General features: G+C 41.9%; 1 protein-coding gene across 3 annotated transcripts in view; it reads left to right on the plus strand.

The window, feature by feature from the left end:
* The first annotated feature begins 324 nt into the window (after window positions 1-324).
* FAM161A (FAM161 centrosomal protein A) overlaps window positions 325-12,331 on the plus strand; it is a 36,384-nt gene continuing 24,377 nt past the window's right edge. The window contains exons 1-2 of one of the 3 annotated variants that reach the window (XM_057497170.1): window positions 874-994; window positions 10,088-10,161. Coding sequence is in view for 2 of the 3 variants with exons in the window: in XM_057497168.1 (XP_057353151.1) it covers window positions 779-994 (216 nt within the window). In the remaining variant the exon portion in view is untranslated. Of the gene's footprint in view, window positions 995-10,087; window positions 10,162-12,331 lie in introns of all 3 variants that reach the window. The other 2 variants (XM_057497168.1, XM_057497169.1) reach the window with 2 other exon arrangements.

Below are 12,331 nucleotides of genomic sequence, written 5' to 3' on the forward strand. Positions count from 1 at the left end.
CTACACCTCCCATACAGTCACGTGATGTAGAGGGAAGGCGCCGTTTGCAGCGCCCAGATCCCTAGAGGGAAATGTTACTGCTCGCACCCTCCAACCATACCACTATTAAGTTGATGAACCCAAGCAGCAAAAACCCGGTTTATACACCTGCACTGTCACTCTCTGGTGGGTGGGCAAGGGTCCACTCAACTCTGGGCTTTTATTGGTCAGACCAAGAAAAACGCGAGTGTGGTAACAAGCAGCCTCCTTCGGATTGGTCGATTACTGCTAGGTCTCAAGTCAATCAGACTAGACTGTATGCACTCCCCATTCTCTCTCGGGGTAGACATGTTAGGTAGCGGGATGCAACCTTGCTAGTGTCCTGAGGCCGCCACACAAAAACATGCCCTGCTTTCGTCTGCCGCCGCCGTCTCCTCCTAACATGTTATTTCAACGAATGCAATGTGCTTTTTTTCCCCCTACAAAACGAGTTGTTTCATTATATGAGAGGTCTGCGTTTAAGCAGCACGAAGCTGGGGAAGCGGTGCCCGGTTCCGCCTGCCAACCTAAACCAGAGCAGACTCAACACTGACTCCCAGTGTCTAGAAGCCTGTCTCAGGTCTTCCGCAGCGTGAGCGGATTTTGAGTGACTTTTGGCCCTCGCGGCCCCTGTAGCGTCCCTAGTTACTGGGCTCTTAGTACCCGCCCGCCCCAAGAAAGGAGCCGCCGGGTAGATTAAGGCCGCGCCAGCTTCCCCGCCCTGGGCCAGCGCGGGCGCTCAGGCCTCCGCGGCGCGGTGATGGCCGCCTCGCACCGAGCGGCGAAGCTGACGGCCTCCAGTCTCCAAATCCCGGTAAATCCCAGCACTGGAGTGCGGGTCGCCCAGTGCGAACGCGAAGACCCATTGGAGGCTCTGGTGGCTGCGGCAGCGACAGCGGCCTTGGAAGAAGAGGAGGAGGAGGAGGAGCCGGAAGAGGAAGAGGAGCGGGGGGCGCTGTGGTCCGCGCGGGCGCGGGTAATGCAGGGGCGGGACGTGGGCTGCGGCTGGGCGTCGCCGGGGCGCCCGCGGGGCTGGTACGCGTCCCTGCCGGACGGAGTACCCCGCTTGGATACGCGGCGCCTTGTCCCAATCTTCCACGCCTGGTAATCGGGCGCACCACCTTCTCTCTGCCCTCACGAAAAATACTCAAAACGTAGGCGTTGAAGTATTTTATTTTCACCAAAGAAATTTCTTGGAGGGCATTTACTTCATTTCTAGAGAGTGCAGATTACAGACCTTACTGCTTTTGCCCCAGCAACTGTTGGAAATAGATACTTTTCTTGTTTCCCTGGGGAAAACGGACCCACATCATCGTGGATAAGCGATAAAACTCAGGTGAATCAGCTGTGCAGCCAGTGTGTTTAGTTGTCACCTTAAGGTTGTTTTGATGCCCTAAGTGCATCTTAATACATAAGAGGTGGTGTTTAAAACCATGAAAAGGGTCGTTGGTAGATCATACACAGGTATAGTTAGGCATCTTTGAGAGGCAAATCACTAAAGTTCCAGTGTTTCCTAAACGGCTGTTCAAGGTAGGGTGAGACAGCATTTTCACTTATTTTTCAGTGTCAGATGTGTTTTACCCACCCACCAGGTAGAGGTAGAGTCTGCCATCTGCTGTATTCTAAAAATGAGAACTTTGAACTAATACCCTGCAGATACAAACATCATTACCCCTAGTTAAAGATTCTTAATACCAAATGTCCAAACCTTCTCAGATATGAAGTATTATGATCTAGGGTTAATAGAAATCACTGGATAGTTTGAAACCTTAATCTCTTTAATCTGCACTAAACCTGTTAATGAGAAAATCTGTAGCAACACCTTTTATGGAAAATACTAGAGGTTAGCCAGAGTAAAGCAGACCCTGTACATGAACCCGGGTCAGAGTCCTAGGAATAGTTTCATTCCTGATAAAGCTTTCCTGCAACACAAGTTTCAGTAGCCCACAAGGGAGGCAAAATGATGGAGGAAAAAGATTTGAATGAAGGAAAAGGATTTGAATCCAGATTAGGATACATTCTCTGCCATTTGCTAGATGATATTAAAATGTAACTTCCTTTAATCGCAGTTTCCTTATCTGTAAAGGAGCTGTAATTAACTGTCTCTTTCTTGTCTCACTGGGATGTTTTGAGAACCAAAAAGGACAGTTTGTGTAAATTAGTAATAACACCTGCCAGTGGGACTCTTCATTTGAATAATGCCTAAAGATTCAGTTCTGCTTTGGCTTGCTCTGGTAGAGGAATGAATTATTTCTGTAATTACAAGTGTACTCCTGTTAAGGTACAAATTTGTATTAGAAACTTACTACGTTAGTAGAGATTAGTGTCTTTAATAAGCTAGTTTCAGAGGGACAAGATCCTACTGGAAAAAAAAAAAAGGAAGCTGAAGCTTCCGAGTTTGATGCTGTTCTGAGACCACCACACTTGAAGGATGGGAAAACACACCTGGATAAGCTGCCACAGTAGGCCTGGGACGCCATGGACGCGGCAGGGAGGAAGCAGTGAAAAGGCAGGAGAACGAGAGCAGGAGCCAAGCTTTGCTTTCTTCACAGTTTGACTTGGGTCTCCATCTTGATTTTTAAAGGTTAATTTGAAGTCTCAACTTTGTCATCTATAAAATGTAGTAAACTCAGGTACTATACCCACCACACAAGATTGATTAGAAAATCAGCTGTCACAGTAGGACCCTTTCAGTCCTTTGGCTTGCCAAAGCTACCCCACCCCCACCCCGGGCCAAGGACTCTGTATCCATATTGGGCACTGAGGCATGTTCCTTGAATCTAACCTCAGCTGCAGATAGCAGTTCATAGGCCTTGTTATACGGTTGATGACAACAGGGGAAAGAAATATTCTATAATTCACAGTTGAAATTTCACTGAAATTCCTAGTGGGGTGATTTTCTCTTTTCAAACATTGAACATTTATTAAGTGCTAGTCAGTGACTGTTCAGTGGTGAGTGAAGTAGACATGCTAACATCACAGAGCTTCCAGTCTGGTGGGGAAGTTAGTAAAAAAATGAACAAATGATTATAAGACAAGAAATGCTGGGAAAGAAATAAACAGGCAACTATAATTAAAAAAGAAGTAGGAGGGGACCTACTTAAATGAATTAACATCTAAGTTGATGTCTGATAGATGAGATAGAGGAGCCATTTGAAGAGTGGGGTGGGAGAAGCATTTGAGGCAGAGGAAACAGTGTATGCAGAGGCCCTAAGATAGGAAGAGGAAGAGCTTTGTGTGATGAAGGATCTGAAAGAAAGCCAGTCGAACTGGAAGAGAGAGAAAGAGAGGAAGAGGGGAGGAGATGAAGTTGGAGCGTTAAGCAGGGCCTGATCATTCAGGGCCTTACAGACCAAGGTAAGGTCTTTCACATTTATTGTACGTGCAGTGGGAGGTCCTGGAAGACTTTTAAGAGATGTGACATGTAACTGTTTACATTTTTTTAAATTAATATTTTTATTTTGGTGTCATTAATCTACAATTACATGAAGAACATTATGTTTACTAGGCTCCCCCCTTCACCAAGTACCCCCCACATACCCCTTCACAGTCACTGTCCATCAGCATAGTAAGATGCTGTAAAATCACTACTTGTCTGCTCTGTGTTCCACAGCCCTCCCCGTGTCCCACACACACTATACATGCTAATTGTAATGCCCCCTTTATTTTTCCCCACCCTTGTCCCTCTCTTCCCACCCATCCTGCCCAGTCCCTTTCCCTTTGGTAACTATTAGTCCATTCGTGGGTTCTGTGATTCTGCTGCTGTTTTGTTCCTTCAGTTTTCCTTTGTTCTTATACTCCACATATGAGTGAAATCATTTGGTACTTGTCTTTCTCTGCCTGGCTTATTTCACTGAGCATAATACCCTCTAGCTCCATCCATGTTGTTGCAAATGGTAGGATCTGTTTTTTCTTATGGCTGAGTAATATTCCATTGTGTGTATGTACCACATCTTCTTTATCCATTCATCTACTGATGGACATTTAGGTTGCTTTCATATCTTGGCTATTGTAAATAGTGCAGCAATAAACATAGGGGTGCATCTGTCTTTTTCAAACTGGAGTGCTGCATTCTTAGGGTAAATTCCTAGAAGTGGAAGTCCTGGGTCAAATGGTACTGTTTACATTTTTACGAAATGACTGTGATGGCTTTGTGGAGAATGATTGAAGGGCTTGACAAAGCAGAAGTAAGGAAAATGGTTTGGAGGGTACTGGAGTAGTTCAGGAGCCAGAGGGGTGGCTGGGGCCTAGAGTCCAGGGGATACGTGGGTACGGGCAAGAAGTGGATCAATTTCTCTAGAATGGATAGAAATTACTGTTAGATTGGGTGTGTGGTAAAGGAAGAGGAAGAAATAAAGAAAGCTTGTTACTAGGTTTCTGGTTTGCATGGAAGTTAATGCCATTTACTAAATTGTGGAAAACTTGGGGAGAAATAGGTTTAGAGGCTGAGTGGGGATCAAGGTTTCAGTTTTGAACGTGGTAAATTTGAGGTGCCTGTGAAATTACCAAGTGGAAATGTGTAGGAAGCAGCTGGGCCTATGAAACTAGTCCTGTGGGGTCTGGGCTGGAGATTTCTATCCCGGAGTTTTCAGCATTTTTAAAACAATGGGCATGGATGAAGTCACTTCCATGTGAAGGGAGAGAGTACAGAGAAAGAAGAGAAGGGGCCTAGTATAGAACTCTTAAAAACTTTAACATGTAGGTGGAGAAAAAGGGGCAAAAGAGATTAAGGACCAGCTATAGTGGTAAAAGGATTTTCACAAGAGTGTGGAAGTCCCCCATTCACTGATTTTAATGATGAGGGAAAAGGTCAGATGCTGCTTAGAGAAGGGACATTTCACCCCTGAAGCAGGAGGGAAGGAGAAAAGGTGCACAAAAGCAGGCAGTTTTGTAGATGGGAAGAGGGAACTTCCTCTGATGGTTTATGTTTTCTTAAAGAAATAAGAGATATCCCCCAAGGATAGTGGTGGGGTGATGGTGGGAGCAGGTAGACGAGCAAGGGAAAGGTAAGCAGTATTGCTTGGGGAGTGTGAGGGCCACGTTCCAGAGGAATAAGCGGTGGCGGGGGAGGGGGGTGTTGTCAGGCAGAACAAGAATCCATTAGAGATTATTCAGTTAATTTAGTATTAATATTCATAAAATACTCTTCTTTTCTTTTTTAATTACATTTTAATTATGGAAGTAATACATGAACACATTCTCTTTTTAAAATTTCAAATGTTACAAATAAGGCTTAGGCCCTTTTAACACCTCCCCAAAAAAAGAAAATCTGAGTCCCTGTTCCCCCCCTATTGGTAGCCACTGTTTTGAAACATATATTATTCTTGGCTTTTTCCTATCTCTTGTGGGTATATTTTAATTTATGGTAACATTTTATATATACATATTGTTTTGAAACTTGCTTTTTTCTCCTATTATTTATTGGGATTTTACCCATGTTAGTACATGTAGATCTGCCTCATTTGTTACAAAAAAATGTTTAATAAAAATTCCAGAATTACAGATGATATGATACCAAGTAGATTATAATACAAATAATTATGAGTGGTGATTTCTAACGAAGCATCATGTGCTGGAGGGATCTAAATGGGTCAAACCAGTCTAGGGAAGATTATCCTCTAATCTAATGGCTGCATGTGCAACATTCCACAAAAAGCTGGACAATTAAAGGGAAAGGGTGCTATTTTAGTATTTTGGAAAATAATATCTTGGCCTGGGTTATTTGACCTACTAAATGTTTTCTTCTGTGTGGGGACAATGAAGATGACGTTAGAATTGAACTCACTTATTAACCCTATTTATCTGTTTTAGGTAGAATACTGTGAGATTAGTTTATCTGAAAAGTTCAGGCCAGTGTTAACATTATTAACCAGAAATGGAATGGATCCTTGCAAACATCGGTGCCTAAGGATCATTTATGAGATCTGCCACATCTCTTGAGGCTACTCATCCTTCTTTATCTTTTTCAAACAGTTTTTCCATCCATGTTGTTGCAAATGGTAGGCTTTGTTTTCTTCTTATGGCTGAATAATATTCCATTGTGTGTATGTACCACATCTTCTTTATCCATTCATCTGTGATGGACACTTAGGTTGCTTCCATATCGTGGCTATTGTAAATAGTGCAGTGATAAACATAGGAGTGCATATGTCTTTTTGAATCAGGGATTTTGTTTTCTTTGGGTAAATTCCTAGGAGTAGAATTACTGGGTCAAATGGTATTCCAATTTTTAATTTTTTGAGGAGCCTCTGTATTGCCTTCCACAACAGCTGAACCAATTTACATTCCCACTAACAGTGTAGGAGGGTTCCACTTTCTCCACATCCTCGCCAGCATTTGTTGTTGCTTGTCTTTTGGATTTTGGCCATCCTAACTGGTGTGAGGTGATATCTCATTGTGGTTCTAATTTGCATTTCTTTGATTATTAGTGATGTGGGGCATCTTTTCATGTGTCTGTTGGCCATCTGAATTTCTTCTTTGGAGAAGTGTCTGTTCAGATCCTCTGCCCATTTTTTTATCTGGTTATTCGCTTTTGGGGTGTTGAGGCATGTGAGTTCTTTATATATTTTGGATGTTAACCCTTTATCAGATATGTCATATATTAATATATTCTCCCATACTCTAGGATGCCTTTTTGTTCTGCTAATGGTTTTTTTGATGTATTTTTAAATTTGGTTTGCTAATATTTTTGCTGAGGATTTTGCATCTATGTTCATCAGGGATGTTAGTCTGTAATTTTCTTTTTTGTAGTGTTTTTGCCTGGTTTTGGTATTAGAGTGATGTTGGCCTTGTAAAATGAGTTAGGGAGTATTCCCTTCTCTTATACTTTTTGGAAAACTTTAAGGAGGATGGGTATTAAGCCTTCACTAAATGTTTGCTAAAATTCAGTAGTGATACCATCTGGTCCAGGAGTTTGGTTCTTAGGTAGTTTTTTAATTTATTCAGTTTTATTGCTGGTAATTGGTCTGTACAGATTTTTTGTTTCTTCCTGTATCACTCTTGGAAGATTGTATTTTTCTAGAAAGTTGTCCATTTCTTCTAGGTTATCCAATTTGTTAGCATATAATTTTTCACAGTATTCCCTCATGATTCTTTGTATTTCTGTGGTGTCTGTAGTGATTTTTCCTTTCTCATTTATGATTATGTTTATGTGTGTACACACTCTTTTTTTCTTGATAAGTCTGGCTAGGGTTTATGTATTTTATTTTCTGGAAGAACCAGCTCCTGGTTTTGTTGATTATTTCTGTTGTTTTATTCTTCTCAGTTTTATTTATTTATGCTCTTTATTATGTCCCTCATTCTATTGACTTTGGGCCTCATTTGTTCTTTTTCTAGTTTCATTAATTGTGAATATAGACTGTTCATTTGGGATTGTTTTTCTTTCTTGAGGTAAGCCTATATTGCAGTATACTTCCCTCTTAGCACAACCTTCACTGAGGCCCACAGATTTTGTGGTGTGCGTTATTGTTTTCATTGGTCCACATATATTGCTTGATCTCTGTTTTTATTAGGTTATTGATCCATTGATTATTTAGGAGTATGTTGTTAAGCCTCCTGTGTTTGTGAGCTTTTTTGTTTTCTTTGCATAATTTATTTCTAGTTTACTACTGTTATGGAAAATACTGAAAAAAAGCCTGGACTGGATCACCAATGGAAAAACCAAGCAGCATTGGGAGGTCGTGGAGTGTTGAGGCTTTATTTCACACCGGTGGGCTCAGAGGGGAGTAATCTCCCAAAAAGTCTGAGCCCTAAACAGAGGAAAAGGGAGCAATTTATATCTTCCTGCTTCCTTATCTGTAACATTCCTATGTGCACATCAAGCGAGCAGGCAAGGGGGAGGGAATTTAGGGAGTGAACCTTGGGAACTGGTGCTCAGCAGAGTGGGAAACCGAGGGAGTGTTTTTTTGTATGTGTGTTGAGGAGTGGAGCAAGGCAGAGGGGAGCCACCTCGTAAATTACTGTCCTTGTAGTGTTGTTTGTGTTGAAGAGGGAGGGCTGAGAGAGAGTGGAGTCACCCACTAGGTTGCTGTCCTTGTAAATCTTCCCTGTCACTACCTTTGTGGTCTGAGAAGCTGGTTGGTACAATTTCAATCCTTCTGAATTTACTGAGGCTCTTTTTGTGGCTTAATATGTTATCTGTTCTGGAAAATGTTCCATGTGCACTTGAGAAAGATCTATATCCTGCTGCTTTTGAGTGTAGAGTTCTGTAGCTGTCTGTTAGATCCATCTATTCTAATATGTTGTTTGGTGCCTCTGTCTCCTTACTTATGTTCTGTCTGGTTGATATATCTATCGATAAGAGTGGTATGTTGAAGTCTCCTAAAATGAATGCATTGCATTCTGTTTCCCCCTTTAATTCTGATAGTATTTGTTTCACATATGTAGGTGCTCATATGTTGGGTGCATAGATATTTATATTGGTTATATCCTCTTGTTGGACTGACCCCTTTATCATTATGTAATGTCCTTCTTTGTCTCTTGTTACTTTCATTATGTGAAGTCTATTTTGTCTGATACAAGTGCTGCAACTCCTGCTTTTTTCTCCCTCTTATACGCATGGAAAATCTTTTTCCATCCCTTCACTTTTAGTCTGTGTACGTCTTTGTGTTTGAAGTGAGTCTCTTGTAGGCAGCATATAGATGGGTCTTGTTTTTTTATCCATTCTGGTACCCTGTGTCTTTTGATTGGTGCATTCAGTCCATTTACATTTAGGATGATTATTGATAGATACATACATACTGCCATTGCAGGCTTTAGATTCATGGTTATCAAAGGATCAAGGGCAGCTTCTTTTTTTTTTAGAAAAAAATTTAAAGACATTATACTGAACATACTTAAAAGCATACTTTTTTGTAAGTTGACATAAGTATACACTCATGAAACCATCACCACAACCTAGATAATGAATATATCCATCACCCCAAAAAACTTCCTCATGAAGGGCAGCTTGTTTACTAACAGTCTGACTTATCTCACTTAGTACACTATTTCAAACACAGTGTAAAGTTTCTTTTTTTGCCCCCTTCTTTTTCTTCCTCCTCCACTCTTTATGTATTAGGTGTCATACTCTGTACTCTTTGTGTATCCCTTTAATGACTTTGTAGGTAGCTGATTTAATTTTGCATTTGCTTATTTTCTCTGGTGACAGCTATTTAGCCATAGGAGCACTTCCATCTAGAGCAGTCCCTCCAAAATACTCTGTAGAGACAGTTTATGGGAGGTATATTCCCTCAAAATTTGCTTATCTGTAAATTGTTTAGTCCCTGCTTCAAATTTAAATGATAATCTTGCCAGATAGAGTATTCTTGGTTCACAGCCCTTCTGTTTCATTGCATCAACTATATCATGCCACTCCCTCTGGCCTCTAAAGTTTCTGCTGAGATGTCTGATGACAGCCTGATGGGTTTTCCTTTGTATGTGATCATTTTTCTCTCTCTGGCTGCTCATAATACTCTGTTCTTATCCTTGATCTTCATTATTTTAATTATTATATGTCTTCTTGTTATCTTCCTTGTGCCCCTTGTATTGGGAGATCTGTGTACTTCCATAGCCTGAGAGAGTATTTCCTTCCTCAGACTGGGGAAATTTTCAGCAATTATTTCTTCAAAGAAACTTTCTATCTCTTTTTCTCTCTCTTCTTTTTCTGGTACCCCTATAATGCCAATATTGTTCCATTTAGATTGGTCACATAGCTCTATTCTTTCATTCCTAGAGATCCTTTTTTTTTTCTCTCTGCCTCAGCTTCTTTGTATTCCTGTACTCTAATTTCTATTCCATTTACCATCTCTACCACATCGAATCTACTTTTAAATCCCTCCATTGTATGTTTCATTTCAGATACTGTATTTTTCAAAGTTTCTCTTTCTTGAAGTCCCCCTGAGATCTTGAATATTTTTCTGCAGCTCTGTCAGCATGTTTATGATTTTTATTTTGAAATCTTTATCAAGAAGATTGGTGATTTCATGTTCATTTTGTCCTCTTTCTGGTGTTTGAGGGATTTTAGTTTGTACCAGATTCTTTTGCTGTTTCATATTTCTAATGATTACTATGAAATAATAACTTTGTGTAGGTGGCACCTTCTAGTGCTCAGAATCTCGACTCTCTGGAGCTGCCCAGCACCTGGCGCGATGGCAGGGGTCACAGGTGAGCAGTGTCTGTGCCTGCTGGGAGGCAAGAGCTCTTTCCTGCTTCCTGGCTGCTTTGCATGCCTCCACTGCCAGGGCCAGTGGGCCAAGTGTGCAGGGAGGAGCTTCTGCAGCTGCCATAGGCAGGGTCACCCTCTAGTTGGTCTGGAACGATGACCGGGGCAGCACGTTTGCGAACTGGTGCCTACCAGGAGGAAGGAGTGGCAGGCTGCATATCACAGTGGGGTCCTCAGCACTGAATTGCCAGCCAGGGGAATGCATTGCCTGGAGCTCCTCAAAGTTCCCAACCTGCTGGGCTGAGTGTGCCAGGATGATTTTGTCCACCTGTCTTTTCTCCTGAGCAGCAAGCTCTGTGTAATCCTTGCCCCTTTAGTGCCCCCCTCACTATTGGGAAGTCTTTCAAAGTGCTCGCCTTTCTTTTGTTCCAGAGCGGGTATCTGTTCTCCACAAGTGGCTGGAATCTCTGTCTCTCCATGTATTCTGCCTATGTTTTCTTTCCAATCCCACTAATCTCCAGAGCACCATGTAATGTGGTTTGTGTTCCCAGAGCAGATCTCCAGAGGTGGGTGTTTAGCAGTCCCGGGCTTCTACTCCCTCCCCATTCCATTTCTCTTCCTCTTGCTTGTGAGCTGGTGGGGGAGGAGGGCTTGTGACCTGCCAGATCACAGCTTTGCTACTTTACCCTCTTCCATAAGGTCTTCTCTTTTCCCCAGATGTAGGCCATCTGTTGCAGTCTTCTTTCCCATTGCCCTTTCAGGATTAGTTGTCCTTGCTGTACTTTAATGTTATATGTGGTTTTGGTAGGAGGTTTCTGCCTCATTTCTCAAGCTGCCATCTTTTCTCCTCCCATGAGGATGCTTTAAACTCTAAAGTTACTTAACTGCCATCCAACTCTTTCATCTTTGAAAGGGCCATTAGGGGGCTGGAACCACTTGACCAGTGAGTGATCAGGAGCCAGTAGTAGGTATGGAATGGAAACCACCTCCTGCTTGCCCTAACCTCCCTTTCCAGGCTCCAGTTCCCAAATTGCTTTATGCCATTTTTACTCTCCTCTTATCCTGCAACTGTGTAGGTTGGGCCTGGCTCTCCACCATGTCTCCAACCTCTACTCACTGCTTTTGCTAATGTCATTTCCTGTGTCTGGAGTGCCCTTTCCCTCTTTCCCCCTATATTTGCTCTAATCCTTCAGATTCTTCCATTCTTTGACTCAACTCAAATATCCCATCCTCCAGGAAGCCTTCCTTCCCTTCCAAACTCAAACACACAAAAGCTCCCTTCATTTGAATACCTTATCACTTGGTCTTTTTATCTCACAATACCACTTTCTACTTCATCTTAGTCCCTCTTTCACTGCTTATTTAAATGTTGGTGTTTGCCAAAATTTCCATCCTCAGGTTCTTATCTCTCATTACACCCACTCTCCCTAGGCAGCCTTGTCCACATCTGAGGCCCCACCTACCCCCTTCTGTGTGCACTGGTAGCTTCTGTATCTCCATCTCCAGTCCAGCCTTCTTATCAGGTCTTCAAAGATATTTTACCTGTTACCTGGACATTTGACTGCCTTACTGTCCCCTCAAACTCAGTGTGTCTAAGCAGACATTAGTTTCCTTTCCTAAAACACTCTGCTCTCCTCTATTTCCTATGCTGATGAATCTCAACTTCATCATCTACCCATACATAGAGCCAGTGCTCCAAACAGAAACATTTTCATTTTCTTGCCTACAATGCAGGGCATTATTGGGTTGATGATTTAGCCTCCTAAATCTCCCAAGGGAACCTCCTTTCTTTAGTCCCTGGTGCTGCTCCTGTAATACATCTAACTAGGACCTTTGCTTCCCTAATATCTCCAACTTTGTCCTCATCCAATTTTATGTTTCCAGTCTGGCTCACCTATGGAAATTCTGCCTCTTCTTTTCTCCCAGGTCAGAATTACGTATTCCTACTGTGAGCTGTCATGGTGTCTGATATTGTGACATACATTGTCACTCATCACTAGAAGTAGCTCATGGGCAGGAATTGGGAGTTCTATCTCATTTAAAGTCTGTTATTGATTTATATATATATATATATATATATATATATATATATATATATATATATATATATATCCTCTCCTAAATTAGCTGGAAGTTTCTTGAAAGTGGAGGTTTGTTTTTTTTTTATCTGAT

The sequence above is a fragment of the Manis pentadactyla genome, chromosome 2, assembly GCF_030020395.1.
Source record: "Manis pentadactyla isolate mManPen7 chromosome 2, mManPen7.hap1, whole genome shotgun sequence".
In the NCBI taxonomy this organism is placed as follows: Eukaryota; Metazoa; Chordata; class Mammalia; order Pholidota; family Manidae; genus Manis; species Manis pentadactyla.